The sequence below is a fragment of the Peromyscus eremicus genome, chromosome 10 (assembly GCF_949786415.1).
Source record: "Peromyscus eremicus chromosome 10, PerEre_H2_v1, whole genome shotgun sequence".
NCBI classification, from domain to species: Eukaryota; Metazoa; Chordata; class Mammalia; order Rodentia; family Cricetidae; genus Peromyscus; species Peromyscus eremicus.
In genome coordinates, this window is record NC_081426.1 from 29,031,982 (window position 1) to 29,052,457 (window position 20,476).

A 20,476-nucleotide genomic window follows, 5' to 3' on the forward strand; every position below is an offset into this window, starting at 1 on the left:
TGGCCATTCTTAAATATTCTTTGGTAAAATTTCTATTCAAATAGTTGGCACATTTTAAAATTGGGCTATATGTTGTCTTATTACTGAGTTGAATTTTTCTTTAAATATTCTAGAATCAAGTTCTTTACCCTATATAATTAAAAAAGTTCCTTCTATTGTTGTCCACCTACTTTTCCTTTTCTTTTTTCCCTCCCTTATTTCTACCCTGTGTTTGTGTATGTGCACACATGCATGCTTGTCCTTATGTATGTAGGTGTATGTGGATGTGTGTGGAAGTCAGAGTACAATCTCAAGGAATTGTTTCTCAGCTGCCTCCTCCTTCTGTTTGAGACAGGGTTTCTAACTGACCTGGAACTTCACCAAGTAGACTAGGCTGACTGGCCAGCAAGCTTTAGGGCTCTATCTGTCTCCCATCTTGACATTGCTGGGATTACAAGCATGCACATCTTTGATTTCTTTTTTCTTTTTTTAAAAAAATATTTATTTATTTATTTTATGTGCATTTGTGTTTTGACTACATATATGTCTGTGGAGGGTGTTGGATCCCTTGGAACTGGAGGTACAGACAATTGTGAGCCATATGGGTGCTGGGAATTGAACCCGGATCCTCTGGAAGAACAGCCAGTGAGTGCTCTTACCCACTGAGCAATTTTTCCAGCCCCACATCTTGCTTTCTACTTGGGTTCTGGTGATCAAATTCAGGTTCTCTTGATTGCAAGACAAGCATTTTACTAACTTAGCCATTTCCCACTTCCCTCTGGTTTGTCTTTTCATTTCCTTAATAATGTCTTTTGAAGTGAAAAAAAATTATGAACAAGTTGAGTTTATAAATTTTTCTTTTTATCTATCATATTTGGTACCATAGCTAGTAATTCATTGCCTCCTCCATTTTCTTGTGAGAGTATAACTTTTTAAATTCTTGCTAACTAATTTTTTAGGCTAGTGTGGAATGCAGTGAGGATTTGTTAATATAGCCCAAGACCATGTTTTGAAAGCACTCTCATTTCCTATTGAATGGCCATGACTCTTTTGTCTGGAATCAGTAGATGGAGAGAGGGTTTATTTCTCAAATTTCAAGTTTCTTCGTTCCATTGGGCTGTTTGTCTGACTTGAGGCCACATTCACACTGAATTAATTATAGTGCTTTTTAAAAACCACTGTGGCTTGCTTCTGTAAGGCAGAGGTGGTTGGTCCCATGGACTTAGACCATATATCTGATAATGTTGGTGACCAAAGAGGAATTACTCAACCGGAATTCCAGTCCAAATTTGACCTCACAGAGATGAGCCAATGATACCTTTGCACTTTGGTTTGTTTGTTTGTTTCTGAGTATCACTGTAGTTAGGAGGCAGCCTGCTGTGTATAGCAAAACCATGTTGGTGATGAACTAACTCTAACAAGAATCATTTACCTGTAGAACATGTAGCATTTTAGAGCAGTGGGCCTGTGTCTTAGTTTCTTTCTCCATAAAATGCCCTGGCAAAAGCAACTTAAGGGAGAAAAGTCTATTTTAGCTCACAGTTCTGTGTTAACAATCCTTCATAGCTGGGAAGCTGGAACTTGAGCTAGGCAATTGGAACTTGAGGGAGCTAGTCGCTGTAATCAGATTTCTCTTTGGCCACGAACCAGCTCCTAAATCATGATACAGAAACTTATTATTAGTTATGAATGCTCAGCCTTATCTTATGCTTGTCCCACTAGCTCTTATAACTTAATTTAAGCTGTTTCTCTTCATCTAAATTTTGCCTCAGGGCTTTTTACCTTTCTTTTCTCTTTTTTTCCCTAGATGTTGGTTTTACTTTTCATTTCTTTTTTTTTTTAATTTATTTAAGAGTTTTTAAAATTTATTTTACATACTAACCACAGATCCCCCTCTCATCCAACCTCCTGCTCCCATCCCCAGCCTATCTCCCCCACTCCCATCCCCTCCTCCAAAAGGGTAAGGGCTTCCATGGGGAGTCAGCAAAGCCTGGTACATTCAGTTGAGGCAGGTCCAAGCTCCTTCCCCCTGCATCAAGGCTGTGCAAGGTGTCCCACCATAGGTAGTAGGCTCCAAAAACTTAGCTCATGCACCAGGGATGGATCCTGATCCCACTGCCAGGGGGCTTTCAAACAGACCAAGCTACACAACTGTCTCTCATGTGCAGAGGGCCTAGTTTGGTCCCATGCAGGTTCCATAGCTGTTGGTCTAAAGTTCGTGAGTTCATACGAACTTAGTTCAGTTGTTTCTGTAGGTTTCCCCTGTCGTGACCTTGACACACGACACCACCACCACCACCACCACCACCACCACCACCACCACCACCCCACCCCACCCCAGCCACTTGCTCATATAATCCCTCTTCTCGCTTTTTGACTGAACTTCCAGAGCTGGGCCTAGTGCTTGGCTGTGGATCTCTGCATCTGCTTCCATCAGTTACTGGATAAAGGTTCTATGATGACAATTAGGATAGTCACCAATCTGATTACAGAAGGCCAGTTCAGGCACTCTCTCCGCTATTACTAGTAGTCTAATCTGGGGTTGTCCTTATGGATTCCTGGGAATTTCCCTAGTACGAGGTTTCTTCCTAACTCCATAATGACTCCTTCTATCAAGATACCTCTTTCATACAGGTCAGAATTAATCCAGGGGGTCGTGCTGACCACAGTGAGCAGGTCTTCCCATTTCAATTAATGAAATCTGGATAAATTCTGGCTGAGGTGGTCAGAGGCCTACTTCCTAGGGTTTTCTTGATATTGTTAAGTTGACAATAAACACTAATTATCACAGCATACATTGTCATTTTATCTTCCCAATGGATGGCATTCATTCACAGAGAGGAATGAGGGAGGAATGTGGGTCCAGGAGGCTCTAGTGTTCTGGTCATTTCTATAACAGAAGGAGAAAACTGAAATCTTGACTGGTAGTTTCAATGGAGTGTTCTAATTTCCTTGTCCTTTATTAAATAAGATATAGACTATGAGATTTCATCTACTTGGAATACTGTAGTTGTAAGCTATAGCTAAAGTTTTCCTGCCTGGCCCACAGTCAGGACAAATCTCTCTCACCTGCCAGTCCCACAGCCCCTCAGACCCAACCAAGTAAACACAGAGACTTATATTGGTTACAAACTGTATGGCCGTAGCAGGCTTCTTGCTAACTGTTCTTACAGCTTAAATTAATCCATTTCCACAAATCTATACCTTGCCACGTGGCTCGTGGCTTACCGGCATCTTCACATGCTGTTTGTCATCGTGGCGGCTGGCAGTGTCTCTCTGACTCAGCCTTCCACTTCCCAGCTGTATTCTCCTCCTTGTCCCGCCTATACTTCCTGCCTAGCCACTGGCCAATAAGTGATTTATTTATTGACCAATCAGCAACACATTTGCCATACAGAACATCCCACAGCAGTAAGCAATTCAGAGAAAATATTATTATAAAGTTACTAAGAAAATGAATGTTTAGCTATTTATTGAATCTCTTTGTCTTGTGAATAAATTATGGATTGAAAAACCAATGACCAGACTGTTGTCAAACTCTCCATCCTCCTACCTCAGCTTCCCTAATGCTGGGATTGCAGGTGTGATCAACTCCCTTCTTCATACAGTGGAGAAAGAGTCATTGGCATACACCTGCAATCCCAGGAGGATGGAGAGTTTGAGAGCAGTCTGTCTGGTCTACACTGTGAGACCTGCCTCCAAAGAGTAAAACAAAAGGAAAAGGAAGAGGGTGGTGGTAATAGTCTGGCTTGGAGGAGAAAAGCAAGGGGAGGGTACAGTTGGACTTCAAAGTTTTCCAGTGGTGAGCTGGTCAAATAGGCCCATAGGCAGTGTAGATGACTGTTGTCCTATGAGTTAATCAGTAGCCAGATGTATCCCTGAACTGCATGCTAGGACATACTCTGGGAGATAAGGCAAGAGATATGCCCCACCCCCAAAACTCATATCCTGCTGATGGAGGGACAGTGACATTGAATGAAGACACATGTTAGAATCTATAGTGAGTAGTTTGAAAGATAGACTATGGATTTCTTTTGTCCTTTCTGAAACTTGTATGGCTAAGGAAAGGATAACACTTTTTAAAAATGTTTTTAAGAACTGCTATGAGCCATATTCTTCTAAGTTAGAATTTCTGCTGCTTACTAAATAGTTCTCTATATACTATGATTTGAACATCTCTAATCCTAATATCTGAAATTTGAAAGGATCTTAAATCCAACACACACACACACATATACACACACACATATACACACACATATACACACACACACACACTTTCTCAGTTGTGCATAAGTATATGCTAGTTTGTGTGTGTATGGGTATATGTGTATGTGTGGGTACATGTTCATGTATGTACACATGCATGTGGAGGCTCCAAATTGACAATGGTTGTCTTTCTTAATCACTCTTTATTTATTGTAGTAGGGTCTTGGTGAATTCGAAACTCACCAGTTCCAGCTAGTCTAGCTAACCCTCTTACCCTAGGTACAGACATCCTGTCTCTGCCTCTTAAGTTCTGGAATTACAGGCTGCTGTCATGTCTTTACTTTTTTGTGGGGAGGAGTGCTTTCTTATAAACATTTAAAAGGTTTCTTTGTATAGCATTGGCTCTTCCAGAACTAGCTCAGTAAACCAGGCTGGCCTCGAACTCACAGAGATCTGCCTGCCTCTGCCTCCCAAGTGCTGGGATTAAAGGTGTGCACCACCACAGGGCTTGTCTGTGTACCTTTGATGTTGCTCTAGATATCTGAACTCCAGTCTTTATGCTTATGTGGTAAGTACTTTATTCACTGATCCATCTTTTTAGCCCTCAAAACTTTTTGAGCACTGATAAGATACCATAAGTGGAAAATTCCACATTGGACCTTATGTGATAAGTCACAGTCACAATGCAGATAGTAAGGTTGAAGAAGTGGCTCACTGGTAGAATGCTTGCCTAGTGTGCATGAGGCCCTAGGTTCAGTCTACAGTACCACACTCAAGTGTATGTACACTAAGAATAGTATGGAAATTGCCTTCAGGTTATGTGTATAATATGTATAAGAAACATAAAAGACTTTTATGTTTGTATCTTAGTCTGTTCCCAGAGTATCTCATTATGTATGTAAAGTATTTTAAAAGTCTGAAATCCAAGAGCACTCTTTTTCTCAAATATTTCTTTTTCTTTCTTTCTTTCTTTCTTTTTTTTTTTTTTTTCAGAGCTGAGTACCGAACCCCGGGCCTTGCACTTGCTAGGCAAGTGCTCTACCATTGAGCTAAATCCCCAACCCCTCAAATATTTCAAGTAAGGGATACTTAACCTGTGCTAGGAAATAAACCCATTTCTTGAGTGCTTTCAGCAGCATCTCAGTATTTGGGGAAGTGGACTCTAACTGACACTAACTTGCTTTCAAGTTTACTAGGTCCAAGTTTCTTAATCAAGATCACTTAACACTCTTGGCAGTGGGGACTGCAGAAGTGGCTCAGCAGCTAAGAGTACTTACTGTTCTTACAGAAGACCATAGTTCCCAGTGCTTATATCAGACAGTTCATAAATGTCTGTGACTTTATCACATAGACACAGATGCAAACACATCAATCCAAAAATGAATCTTAAACATTCTTCATGGTAATGAGCCTTTGCCTTTGCTTTCCTCTTTCACTCCAACCAGGAGCATAGCTCTTCCCTGTGCATGTTGGTGTCTAGAAGGCTGGTAACGTGTGCAGTAAAGTAATTTTCCAGTGATGATCATAAGCAAAGTAAAGATCTATTGACATCTGCAGAAGAGGAAGCAGATGAGCTCCTGGAAAGAGGATTGTATAGTAAGAGAGAATAAGAGCTCTCTTACAGGATTTAAGAAAAAAGTTGTTAGAAACCACTGGATAGGACTCATATTTGGATGGTTGGGCAGACATTTTATTTTGCTGAAGGATAAGTCTGATAGCATATGTGAGTTGTTTCTTCCTGGAGTGAGACTACCTATGCAGTACTACTTGGTCTACTAGGGACAAACTCCCTATAATCTGAGCCTGCTCATTGAGATGTAGAGAGCTCTGTAGTAGTGTCATTGCTCCCTAAGACAAATTGCATCCAGGGCTTGTTAAGGTGAATTTGGGTCCTGCTTGGAGGTAAGAATAGCCTTGCTCTATGCTTAACTATCATTTATCTCAGAACAGCATCCACTCTCTTGATGCCTTGAGATTGGAATACCATATCCTTTTTAAGATCTTGCTCCTTTTTAAGATCTTGATCTAAATGTTGAGGCTACACTAAAGTTTCAGTTAATCCAGAGTGCTTGTGCCAGCCCCATGTTCTTTCTCTTAGTGTCATTCTCAAGTGTGCCTAGCATGTTGTTCACAACATGGGTGCAGCAGATCAGCATTCTTCTTTAGTGTTACTCCTCAGAAGAGGCTGATGACATTCACCTGAGGCATCAATGAAAAACAGAAAACCTTGCACAAGGCCATGCTGGGGTGGCTGTCAGGGCAGCAAGTGTGGACTAATATGAGTTGTGAAAGGTGATAGACAGGTGATCCATACTATTTCAAAGCATTCTTTCTGAAGAGTATCTTCAGTTATGCTATCTCATGATGAGTCAAGACTCAGTAACAAGTTGGAAAATGGAGTTCAGATGCAAAAGTACTATCTTTAACAGGAATAGGAATGTGGAACTGGAAAAGTGAGCTGGTGTGGTATATGATGAATGTTAGCATACCTGAGAGTCCAACAATTACATATGTGTTGTATACAAGTCAGCAGGGGATCCTGCAGTTTCAGCTGTAAAAAATAAATACAATGTTATTTATCTTTAACTCATGGATATGTCAAATAGTCTATCTTCCTGTTTTAGGATTATGATTAGATCATCACCATTCAACCCAAAAGGAGTCAAGAGAATGCATCTAATAAACCCTTTACAGTTGAGGGCCTGGAATGGCCTAACTACTAACAAGGGCATATCACATCTCATTATGTTGTGTTCAGTGACCTCTTTGCTAAAATATGTTGTGCCCAATCTCAGGGATGGTTTGAAAAGAGCTATTTAGGCAGTGGTGGCGCACACCTTTAATCCCAGCACTTGGGAGGCACAGCTAGGCGGATCTCTGTGAGTTAGAGGCCTGCCTGGGCTACAGAGTGAGTTCCAGGAAAGGCACAAAGCTACACAGAGAAACCCTGTCTGGAAAAACAAAACAAAACAAAACAAAAAGGAAGAAAAGAAAGAAAGAAAAGAAAAGAGCTATTTACTTTCATCAAAAGCCTAGAAAAATAAAGCTTATGAAGGAAGGTTTGAGAAACAGCACTTGGTGGTCTAATGCCCTGGTGCTTACTTAGCAACACACATCCAATATCATAGCTTGTCTCCTAGTATGTGTCTAGTATGTTTCCACTTAATTTTGCAACACCTCAAGTGTATTGCCTTATCTGTACTTACTCTGGAGAATCTTTGTGAAAATGGCTAGAGATGGAGTATATACAGTTTACAGTCATGACATACAGTGGGTATTCAGTGACAGATGGCTAATGTTATTACTTTGGATCTAGACAATGGACCACAGTATGTCAGAGTTTGAAGCATTTAGATATCAGATTTTTGACTAGTGTTCAGCATGTATTATTGCAACAATTATATTCTAGTTTAGTTTTTGTCACTGTGATTAAATACTCTGGCCAATTCTCTGGGGAAGGAAAGAATTTGGCTTATGCTTCCAAGTTACAGTCCATCACTGACAGAAGTCAGGGCAGGAACTGAAGCACGAACTTGGAAGCATTAACTGAAGCAAAGACAATAGAGAAATTTTTTGTAGTAGTGCTTTCTCGTCAGGACCACCAGCCTGCAAATAACAACATGGAGACTTCTTATTAATTATGAAAGCTTGGCCTTTAGCTTAGGCTTTTTCTCAACTAGCTCTTATAACTTAATTAACCCATATTTTTAAATCTACATTCTGCCACGTACCTCTCCTCTGTATCATATATCTGACTTTTAGTCTGCATCTCAATGGCATCTCCACCTTTCTTCTTCCCAGAGTTCTTTCTCTGCCTGAAAGTCCTGTATTCTCTCTTGTCTAGCTATTGGCCCTTCAGCTTTTCATTATACCAATCACAGCAATATATCTTCATACAGTGCACAAATATCCCACAACAATGATTCTTGGTTTTTTAAAATATTAATGGTAGTTTTATTTTTTTGTAATATTTTAATTGATTCTTTGGGGATTTCACATCGTATACCTATCACATTCACTTCCCCCTGCCCTGTGACCTCCCCTGAGCAAAAAAAAAAGAAAAAAAAAGTCCAATTTGTGTATACTCACTGAGGCGTGGTTGAACTCTCAGTGGTCTGTCCCTTAAATAGGACTGAGCCCTTGCCCTCCCACACCCTTCAGGAAGCCATCTACTGTGGAGAGTGACACTGTTATTGGGTTGATGTTTTCTTTCATTCTTTTGAGGGGCCCACCACCCAGCTCCCAAATAAATCACTCACGGAGGTTTATTCTTACTTATAAGTGTCTGGCCTTAGCTTGACTTGTTTTTTTGCCAGCTTTCTTTAACTTAAATTATCCCATCTACTTTTTGCCTCTGGGCTTTTCCCAGTCTCTTACTTATGTAAATCTTACTCTTACTCTGTGGCTTGCTGTGTAGCTTGGTGGCTGGCCCCTGGAGTCCTCCTCCTTCTCTGGCTGCTGCTTTCTCTTCGTTTTTCCTCCCAGCTTTCTCCTATATATTTTCTTTGCATGCTAGTCCCACCTATTTCTCTCTCCTGCCTCACTATTGGCCGTTCAGCTCTTTATTAGACCATCAAGTGTTTTAGACAGGCAAAGTATCACAACCTCACAGAGTTAAACAAATGCAACATAAACAAAAGTAACAGACCTTAAAATAATTTTCTATAACATGACACTTCAGCATCCTATCACAGTTTTGAAGAGTTCTCTTCAATAGCTTCCTGTCTAGGCTGTTTAGGCTGTTACTATTTTGGAGGGGTAGAGGTGTTGGGGTAGAGATAGGAATTGTCATAAAAGATACTTACTGGCTCACAATAGTATCTTCATTTGATCGTATAGCTATTTATATAGAGGGGGCCAGACATAGGGTTAGCTTCTAACACTTTATTTTATTTTATTTTATTTTATTTATTTATTTATTTATTTTGGTTTTTCGAGACAGGGTTTCTCTGTGTAGCTTTGTGCCTTTCCTGGAACTCGCTTTGGAGACCAGGCTGGCCTCGAACTCACAGAGATCTGCCTGGCTCTGCCTCCCGAGTGCTGGGATTAAAGGCGTGCACCACCACCGCCCGGCACTTTATTTTTTTTTAAAGATTTTTTTTAAATTTATTATGTATATAGCATGTATGACTGCAGGCCAGAAAAGGGCATCAGGTCTCATTACAGATGGTTGTGAGCCACCATGTAGTTGCTGGGAATTGAACTCAGGACCTCTGGAAGAACAGCCAGTGCTCTTAACCTCTGAGCTATCTCTCCAGCCCGGCTTCTAACACTTTAATTAACCCGTAGATCACAAAGGACCAGGCAGAAATGTACATCTGAGGCAGGACTCAGGGGAGCCATAGTGATGGCAGGCCACATTTGAGCAGAGAGGTTTGGGGTTGGGTGCTCTGAGACATGTGAAATGGAAGGATGACTGGAAAGGGTAGAAAATCAATGAGATTGTGAAAATTCCATGTCAAGAATAGTTTAGTTTTTAGTAATGTTTAATAGGGTTTTTTATTACTAGAAAGATAGAAAGGAAAAACAAAAATACTCACTATTCTTGTACCTAGAGAATGAATGCATATGTGCCCACTGGAAAACAGCCCCTGCCAGGCCACTTGGTTTTTCCTACCCGCTTTCTACCTTCTGCCCTGACAGCAGTGATATCCACCATGAGCCTCCTGAGCAGATGGCAGGCACCAGCTGTCTGCTGCTGGCAGGGGCTCACTTTGGATCTCTGGGATTTTCCTGTCTTGGTTGTCTGGCTCATCTTGCTGCTATGGCATTATTTCTAGGGTATTGTCTTATACTGCTGGCTTCAGATTATCCTTTTCTTGTGCTCTAGTGATATGTCTACAGATTGACAGAGGTACTTAGGGAGGTTGGACTGTCCTCAAATGTGGAGTCATAATTAAATATAAAACCATTGAAAGTACTTTTTCATGAAATGTAATGCATTTTAAAATATATTAACAAGACAGAATGAATGATGTTCATTAAGGACTAATTGCTTTCCTTACTTAGGCCTGCATATAGAACCACTAAAATGTCTTTAACTCGGCAGGACTATTCAAAGAAGTTCATTTTATATTTAACATGTGTATGATGCTTGCTGAGATTCTTTTTGATTTTTATAGGCATACATCACTATGCCTAGCAAATTTTGTAGCATTCTTCAGCTACCTGTAGTTGTGTCTGAAGCCTGTAACATTTCAGATTGCTCACAGAGGGTGGTTTTGCTTTCTGCCCTTCTAGCTACTGATTTTTGCCATCGAGATATCTGTGGCTGTTTCTTCTCAGTGCTCAGGAACTACAGCACTGATTTCTGAATAACAGCTTTTTGTTGTTTCTTTCCTTGTAGAGACCTAAAGCCAGAGAATATCCTCCTTGATGATCGTGGTAAGTAAAGAGAGGCTTTCACGCTTAAGTGTACACCTGTCAGAGGGACACATATACTTGGAAGCTAATGTGGATATAGCCAGTTAATGCAGACTGGAAATAATAACTAAAAGAAACTCTTTGGGATGTGTTCTTAAAAAAACAAAAACAAAAACAAAAACAAAAACAAACCAACCCAACAGATGCATTGCTGTCACCTGTACTTATGTAAAAGCAGAAATGCCAGATGTTAATGATGGATGTTTTAAGTAGGTGAAAATAAACCCAAAGTGAGTATTTGCCCTCTGGGTTTCTGCTATTGGCCCATATTTATTTTTCTTTACTCCTCAGCTCTCTGAACTTGACATGCTGTCTTCAGTGCTATTCTTGTCATATATCGCATGTCACAGGTCAGGGATGTGGACTTCTGTTATGGAGACCTGTGGTGGTAGATGGGGACTAGGCCTTGTAGTCAGCTCCTTGTCAGCATCATAGTTCCTTCTGCTCTTGGTGTCTCTGGATCTGAGGAGGAGCCCTATTGCTAGGATGCTGGCTGTGTTTACACTAATTAGGTTAGCAATATTGAGAAGGAGCTTCTGTCTAATGATTCTTAGTGGCTAAAAGGATCCTCTTGTATGGTAGAGACCATGAGCCAGAACCAGAGCCAGAGTGATTGCTACAGAGAATAGGCCCGTGTGGCTGAGTCCTGAAGGCAAATATGGGGCATTAATCAGTACATAGCTTTATGTCTACTTCTGCCACTGCTTTCTGCTTGTTACCTAACTTATGTACTGACCCCGTGAAGAGGAAAGGTGCTGGAAAAAGTAACTTTCCCAGGTTGTGTCTGCAGCATCTGACTCTAAGCTTGTGATTTGTGGTCAGATGTGCTGCACTGCTATCTAGAGTTGGCACTGAAGTTGCTTTAAAAGAGAGGAGGGAGAGGACATGTTATATTGTAGGACACAGAGTAGTTTACTAGGTGTGGTAATAGGGTGGGTCTGAATCCAATGGCAAGTATCTTTAGAAGAACATTTTTTGTAATTTGTTACTTTCATAGGAATTTAACAAACATTTATGCCCTTCTATACATAAAACATTTGCATAGTCAAGGTCTCTAAGTAAAGGGTCTTAATTTCATTATTTCCACTGGTAGTTATAAGGAAATAATAAATATGGTACCTCTGTTTTTATCTGGTGATAAACTGTTAAAGGGCTTCTTCAAGTATAATCTAATTTCGTACTGTTAGTGAAACTCAATGTGCTATATGAAATTTCATTACATGTGTAAAGGTTAAATGTAACTTTTAGATACTGCTATTTTTTTATACATATTTGGTATGTGTGTGTGTTTTGTAGCACGGGTATGAAATCCAGAGCTTTGAATATGCTGGGCAAATGTTCTACTTCTGAGCTATATCCTCAGCCCTCATTAATGCTTTTTAGATAGACTTTGCCTCCCAGTTAAAATTGTTACTAAAATGCTATTACTTCTTCCCATGATCTATACATTGTGTTTGAACACACACAGGACACATCCGAATTTCAGATCTTGGTCTAGCTCTGGAAGTCCCAGAAGGGGAGCTGGTTCGAGGAAGAGTTGGTACTGTTGGCTACATGTGTAAGTGAAAGATGCCTTTGGTGGACCTTATCCTTTCCTGTCAGGTGGCCCAGTGCTCCAGAACCTAGAGAAAAAAAGCTTTTCATTTACTTTAATAGTATATACCTCATTAAGCCCTAAAAGTAATGTCACATTGAAACATATTAATTAAAAATATTGTATTGCATTTATTATTGTGTATCTGTATGTGTACGTATGAGCATGCCAGAGAGCACATGTGGAAATCAGAGGACAACTCAAGTGAGTCAGTTCTTTCATAAAACTCAGGTAAGTCAGGTTTTAAGGCAAGCACTTTTACTCATTGAGCCATCTTGCCAGCCCCTGAGATAGCCTTTAATAAAGCTAATTATCACTGTGATACTTTATATACAAACACAATAGTTCATGTTCTTCAGGACTGAAAACAATGATTATGTATAAATTTAATTTTAAAAGAACAAGTATTTTGGGGAGCAAACATGGTGATAAATGGGATTGAAGGTGTGTATCACCATGCTTGGCTAATAGGCATTTTTTTCTCTGCCCCCTCCCCAATTCTTTTTGTTTGTTTTTCAAAACAGGGTTGCTCTGTGTAGACCTGGCTCTCCTGAAACTTACTCTGTAGACCAGGCTGACCTTGAATTGGGAGATCCACTTGCCTCTGCCTCCCTAGTGCTGGTACTGGAGGCATGTGCCAGCACCTTCTGAATTCTTTTCCCCCTTTTATTAAACATAGATTCTTTTTTCATACAAAATAATCTGAGTACAGTTGAATACAGTTTCCTCTCCCTCTGCTTCTCCCAATTCCTCCCCAGCTCCTCTCCTATCCTGATCTACTCCCTTTCTGTTTCGTATTAGAAAAGAATAGGCTTCTAGGAGATAACAACAAAATAAATATAATAAGATAAAATGAAAACCATCATGTTGAAGTTGGACAAGCCCAAGCCAACAGAATAATAAAAGAGCCCCAAGAAAAGGTATAAGAATCAGAGACTCACTTGTTTACATGAGTCCCATAAAAATACTAAACTGAAAACTATAATAAATATGTAGAGGGCCTGGTGGTGTTGGTGTGTGCCTTTAATCCTTGAGTGGCAGAGGCAGACAGATCTCTGAGTTTCAAGGCCAGCTTGGTCTACAGAGTGAGTTCCAGGACAGCCAGGGCTACTCAGAGAAACTCTTTCTTGAAAAACCAACCCCCCCCCCAAAAAAAAAGAAAGAAAGAAAGAAAAGAAAGAAAGAAAGAAAGAAAGAAAGAAAGAAAGAAAAATGTAGTGTATATATATGTATATGTATGCAGAGAACCTGGTGCAGACTCATGTAGGCCCTGTGATTGCTGCTTCAATCTCTATGAGTTCATATGAGATTTGCTCAGTTGTTTTAGAGGTCTTTGTTCTCCTGGTGTCTTCTGTCTCTTCTGTCTCCAGCTTCTTCTGCCTCTTCTTCCTAGTGGTTTCCTGAGCTCTGAGGAGAGGGATTTGATGGAGACATCTCATTTAGAGCTTTGTGTTTCAAAGTCTCTCTGTCTCTGTATCTCTGTCTCTCCCTTCCTCCCTCTCTCCCTCCCCCCCTCCGTGTGTGTGTGTGTGTGTGTGTGTGTGTGTGTGTGTGTGTGTGTGATGTCTGACTGTGGGTCTCTGTAATTGTTCCCATCTGTGGCAGGAGGAAGCCTCTTTAATGATGGCTGGAAAGGCACTGAACTATGAGTATGGCAGAATATTATTAGGAGTTATTTTATTGTTACTTTTTTTTTTTACCAGTTGTATTTGGTTTTACCCTAGGTCTCTGGGTTATCTAGATGCTATTTCTTGGTCACCTAAGCAGTGTCAGGTATGGGTTCCATCTCATGCAGTGGGCCTTAAGTCAAATCAGACATTGGTTTGTTACTCCCACAAGGTTTGTGACACTATTGCCTTAGGTTTTTTTTTAAGTTTTTCGAGACAGGGTTTCTCTGTGTAATAGTCCTGGCTGTCCTGGAACTCAATACTCAATTTGTAGACCAGGCTGGCCTCCAACTCACTGAGATCCACCTGCCTCTGACTCTCAAGTGCTGGGATTAAAGGCGTGCGCCACCACTGCCTGGTGCCCTAGCATATTTTGCAGGCGGAACAGAGTGTAGATCAAAGGTTTTGTGGTTAGGCTGCTGTTTGCTTTTCTCTTTTGGTAGCCTGCAGAGTACAGTTCCATGTCATAGACACTAGAACATGGGGATAAAGGTTCTATGTAGGCACCATCTTGATCTTTCTGTTTTCAGTGAGTTGTGTAGGTGTTGTCTTCAGCAATGGGGCCTTGCTGTCAGTTTGTGAAGAGCAACCTATTATCTTGGCAACAGCCTGGGTTGTTTGGGGGTTTCCATGGGACCCTTTCAGCTAACAACTCAATTGGATGAAACTCAGTCCTGGCACTGGAAGCTTTGGTGATGGCCATTAGGGATTCTGACTCCCTCATTTATTTGGAGACTTCATTGAGATTGCCTTCACATATTATAGAAAGTTTCCACTGCAGTAGGTTTCCATTCCTGCTTCAAATGCTCTTCAGTTCTAGCTGTCTCTCCTCTCATTCCCTCCTTCAATTCCATTTCCCCTCCCCCTTTCTACCTGATTCTCCCATTCTCTCCCAAACCTCTGGTCTAGTCCATGTATAAAATCTGTTCTATTTCCCCCTCCCAGAGAGATTCGTATGTCTCCTCTAGACCCTTCCTCTATGCCTAACCTCTCTGGGCCTATGGATTGTAGCTTGGCTATCATTTATTTAATGGCTAATATCCAGATATAAGTAAATTTACCATATTTATCTTTTTGGTTCTCTGGGTTACCTCATACAGGATGATTTTGTTTTGTTTTGTTTTTTTTTGAGACAAGGTTTCTCTGTGTAACAGTCCTGGATGTCCTGAAACTAGCTCTGTAGTCCAGGCTGGCCTCAAACTCACAGATATCTGCCTGCCTCTGCCTCCTGAGTGCTGGGATTAAAGGCATGTGCTACCATCACCTCGCTCCAAAGGTTAATTTTTTCTAGTTCCATCCACTTGCCTGCAAATTTCCTGATGTCTTTTTTTTTTTAAAGCTGAGTAGTACTCCATTGTGTAAATGTACCATATTTTCTTGATCTATTCTTCTATTGAGGTACATCTAGGTTGTTTCCAACTTCCAGCTATTATTAATAGAGCAGCAGTGAACATGGTTGAGCAAATGTCCTTGTGGTAGGATGAAGCATCCTTTGGGTATATACCCAAGAATGGTATAGCTGGATCTTGAAGTAGATCAATTCCCATCTTTCTGAGGAACCACTATACTGATTTCCGTAGTGGCTGTGCAAGTTTTCACTTCTACCAGCAATTGAGTAGTGTTCCCCTTTCTCCACATCCTTGCCAGAAGGATCTGTCACTTGTATTATTGGTCTTAGCCATTCTGACAAGTATAAGATAGGATCTCAAAATAGTTTTGGTTTGCATCTCCCTGATGGCTAAGGATGTTGAACATTTCTACAAGTATTTCTCAGCACTGAAGTTTCTTCTATTGAGGATTCTCTGTTTAGATTTGCACCCATTTTTAAATTAGGTTATTTATTTTTTATATTGTTTTTTGAGTTCTATATATATTTTGAATATTTGCCCTCTATCAGATGTCAAGTTGGTAAAAATCTTTTCTCATTCTGTAGGCTGCCACTTTGACCAAATGTCAGTGTCCTTTGCTGTGCAGAAGCTTTTTAGTTTCATGAGGTCCCATTTAATTGATGATCTTAGTGCCTTCACTATCGGTGTTCTTTTCAGAAAGTCATCTACTGTGCCAATGTGTTCAAGGCTATTCCCCAATCTCTCTTCTGTCAGGTTCAGTGTACCTGGTTTTATGTTGAGGTCTCTGATCCATTTGGAGTTGAGTTTTGTGCAGGGTGCTAGGTATGAGTCTATTTGCATTCTTCTACATGCAGCCATCCAGTTTGACCAGCACCATTTGCTGAAGATGCTGTCTTTTCCCAGTGTGTGTTTCTGTCTTCTTTATAAAAAAAAAAAATCAAGTGTCCATAGGTATTTGGGTATATGTCTGGGTCTTCCATTCAATTCCATTAATTAGCGTTTCTGTTTTTGTGCCAATACTATGCAGTTTTTATTGCTATAGCCTTGTAGTATAGCTTAGGATCAGGAATGGTGAGACCTCCTGCAGTTCTTTTGTTGTTCAAGATTGTTTTAGCTATCCTGGGTTTTTGTGTTTCCATATGAAATTGAGAATTGTGATTTTAAGGCCTGTGAAGAATTGTGTTGGAATTTTGATGGGGCTTGCAATGAATCTATAGATTGCTTTTAATAGGATGGCCATTTTTACTGTGTTCATCCTACTGACCCATGAGCATGGGAGATCTTTCCATCTTCTGATATCTTTTTCAATTTTTTCTCGAAGACTTGTTTTTATTGTATAAGTTTTTCACTTGCTTAGAGTTACCTCAAGATATTTTATATTATTTGAAGCTATTGTGAAAGGTGTTGTTTTCTTATTTCTTTCTCAATCTGTTTGTCATTTGTATGTAGGAGGACTACTGATTTTTGTGAGTTAATTTTGTATCCAGTTACTTGGCTGAAAGTGTTTATCAGCCATAGGAGTTCTCTGGTGGAATTTTTGGGGTCTCTTATGTATACTATCATATCATCTGCAAGATACTTTGACTTCTTCCTTTCCAATTTGTATCTCCTTAATCTACTTCAGTTGTTTTATTGCTCTAGCTAAGACTTCAGGTATTATATTGAACAAGGATGGAGAAAGTGGACAACCTTGTTTTGTTCCTGATTTTAGTGAAATTGCTTCGAGTTTCTCTCCATTTAAGTTGATATTGGCTATAGGCTTGCTGTAAACTTCCTTTATTATGTTTAGGTATGTCCCTTGTATTCCTAATATCTCCAAGACTTTTATCATGAAAGAGTGTTGGATTTCGTCAAAGGCCTTCTTTTCTACATCTAATAAGATGATCATTTGGCTTTTTTCTTTCAGTTTGTTTATATAGTGGATTGCATTTATTGATTTTCATATAATGAGCCATCCCTGCATCTCTGGGATGGAGCCTACTTGATCATTGTGGTGGTTTGCATAGTTATGCACCCTCATAGACTCATGTGTTTGAATGCTTGGCCCATAGGGAGTGGCACTATTAAGAGGCGTGGCTTTGTTGGAGGAAGAGTGTCATTATGGGGGTGGGCTTTGAAGCCTTATATGCGCAAGCTATGCCCAGTGTGGCACACAGGTCTCCTTCTACTGTCTGCAGATCAAGATGTAGAACTCTCAGCTCCTTCTCTAGCACCATGTCTTCCTGCCTGTCGCCATGTCTCACCATTGATGATAATGGACTAACCCTCTGAAACTGTAGGCCAGTCCCAATTAAATATTTTCCTTTATAAGAGTTGCCATGGCCATGTTGTCTCTTCATAGCACTAGAAACCCTAAGACAGTCATGGTGAATGATCTTTTTGATGTGTTCTTGGACTTGGTTTGCAAGTATTTTATTGAGTATATTCACATCTATGTTCATAAGGGCAATTGATCTGTAATTTTCTTTCTTTGTTGGAGCTTTCTGTGGTTTGGGTATTGGGATAACTGTGGTCTCATAGAACAAATTGGGCAGTGTTCCTTTTGTTTCTATTTTATGGAATAATTTGAGAAATATTGGTGTTAACTTTTGTTTTGAAAATTGAGTAGAATTCTGCACTAAAATCATCTAGCCTGGGCTTTTTTGTTGTTGTTGTTGTTTAGGAAACATTTTTTTAAATGTGCATTGATGTTATTGCTTATATGTATGTCTGTGTGAGGGTGTTGGATCCCCTGGAACTGTAGCTAGATAGTTGTGAGCTGACACATGGATGCTGGGAATTAAACCTGGGTCTTCTGGGAAAGCAGTCAGTGCTCTTGACTACTGAGCCATCTTTTATTTATTTATTCATCCATCTATCTATCTATCTATCTATCTATCTATCTATCTATCTATCTATCTATCTATGTTTTTTGAGACAGGGTTTCTTGGTGTAGCTTTGTGCCTTTTCCTGGAACTCACTCTGTAGCCCAGGCTGGCCTTGAACTCACGGAGATCCGCCTGCCTCTGCCTCCCGAGTTCTGGAATTAAAAGTGTATGCCACTACCGCCTGGCATCTGAGCCATCTTTTCATGACTGCTTTTATTTCACTATGGGGTTATAGGTCTGTTTAAATGACTTATCTTGATGTAACTTTAGTAAGTGGTATATATTGAGAAAATTATCCATTTCTTTTAGATTTTCCAGTTTTGTGGAGGACAGATTTTTGTCCTTATGATTCTCTGGATTTCCTCAGTGTCTCTTGTTTTGTCCCCCTTTACCTTTCTGACTTTGTTAATTTGGATATTGTCCCTCTCATGCATTTTAATTAATTTGGATAAGGGTTTATCAGTCTTACTTTTTTTTTTCCTGAAGAACCAACTTTTTGTTTCATTGATTTTTTGTATTGTTTTCTCTGTATCTATTTTATTGATTTCAGTCCTTAGTTATTATTTCTTGCCATCTACTCCTTTTGGGTGTGATTTCTTCTTTTTTGTTTTAGAGCAGTGGTTCTCAACTTTCCTAATGTTGTGACCCTTTAATATAGTTCCTCATGTTGTAGTGACCCTTTGCCATAAAATTATTTTGTTGATACTTCTGTTATGAATTGTAATGTAAGACCCAGAGATTGAGAAATGCTGTTTTAGAGCTTTCAAGTGTGCTATTAAGTTTCAAGTATGAGATCTCTTCATTTTTTGTTTTTTATTTTTAAACTTGGGGCTACAAACTTTCATCTTTTATTGTATCCTATAAATTTGGATATGATGTGTATTCATTTCATTCAATTCTAGAAAGTCTTTCTTTCTTGACCAATTTTTCATTCAGTAGAGAGTTGTTCAGTTTCCATGAGTTTGTAAGATTTCTGTTGTTGTTGATATCCAGCTTTAATCTATGATGGTCTGGTAGGATAAAGGGAATTATTTCAATTTTCTTGTGTCTGTTGAGACTTACTTTGGGTCTAAGTATGTGGTCAATTTTGGAGAAAGTTCTATGGGTATGCACAGAAAAAGGTATATTCTTTTGTGTTTGGGTGAAATGTTCAGTAAATATCTGATAGGTCCATTTGGTTTATAACATGTTAGCTCTAGTATTTTTCTGTTTAGTTTTTTTCTAGATGACCTGTCTTTTTGTGAGAGTGTGATATTGAAGCATCTCACTGTCAGTGTGTTGCAGAGTATTTATTTACACTTTATGAATATGTATCACTGTGATTGGTATAATAAAGAGCTGAATAGGCAATAGCTAGACAGAAGAGAATAGGCAGGATTTCCAGGGAGAGAGAGAACTCTGGGAAGAAGAGAGTCAGGGAGATGCCAAGGAGACATGGAGCAAATCGGACATATAGTACAGAGGAGAGGTAACTGAGCCACCATTAAAAAATATTGGTTATGCTGGGCAGGGGTGGTGCACTTGGGAGGCAGAGGCAGCCGGATCTCTGCAAGTTCAAGGCCAGCCTGGTCTACAGAGTGAGTTCCAGGACAGCCAAAAGCCACATAGAGAAACCCTGTTCCCCAAAACAAAAAAACAAACAAATTAAGGAACTCTGATTTACAAAGTAATTGGGGAAACAGAGGCTAGAAAAATATCCCAATACCTGAGTTGTCTGTGCAGCAGCATTTGAGCCCATGAGTGCTCAGATTGTTAGATGACAACTGATGCTACTTCCCTAAAGAATGGCTGTTTCCTAATATCAACTCCATTACTTTCAAATGTTATCTAAATGTTAAAATTTAACCCAGAATCTTTGTAAATGTTTTGAGGATCTAGAGAAGTGGTTCTCAACCTTCTTAACGCTGTGACCCTTTAATATAGTTCCTCAACCATAAAATTATTTTTGTTGCTACTTTGTAACTGTAATTTTGCTACTCTTACAAATTGCAACATAAATACCTGTGCTTTCCAATGGTTTTAGGCAACCACTGTTGAAAGGGTCAGTCAACTCCCAAAGGGATTGCAACCCACAGGTTAAGAACCACTGATCTAGACTGTATGAGGATTTTTCTAGTCTACAGCCCTCTTTTTATAAATGAGAAGTGGTGCCCATAGACCCCACTACCAAGATTATGTGGTTTCATGAGGGCAGAGTCAGGTAAGGCCACAGGACTCCTCATGCAGCTAGCATCCCATGTGGGCACACAAATCCTACCCACATGATCCCTGGGAAATTAATTGTGTTCAGATTATTCCAAAGATGTATGGGCAATGCCAGCCTAATCTTGGTAGCTCCTAAGTGCATGGTGGGTCTCTCAGAGCCTGACATTCCTCCCCTTGCAGGTT

The 20,476-nt window shown here is 39.9% G+C and overlaps 1 protein-coding gene across 6 annotated transcripts in view; it reads left to right on the forward strand.

The window, feature by feature from the left end:
- Grk4 (G protein-coupled receptor kinase 4) overlaps positions 1-20,476 on the forward strand; it is a 107,687-nt gene that overhangs the window by 75,585 nt on the left and 11,626 nt on the right. For all 6 annotated transcript variants that reach the window (XM_059275736.1, XM_059275731.1, XM_059275734.1 and 3 more), the window contains 2 exons: positions 10,535-10,572; positions 12,080-12,169. In XM_059275736.1, coding sequence (XP_059131719.1) covers positions 10,535-10,572; positions 12,080-12,169 — 128 coding nt within the window. The remainder of the gene's footprint in view (positions 1-10,534; positions 10,573-12,079; positions 12,170-20,476) is intronic.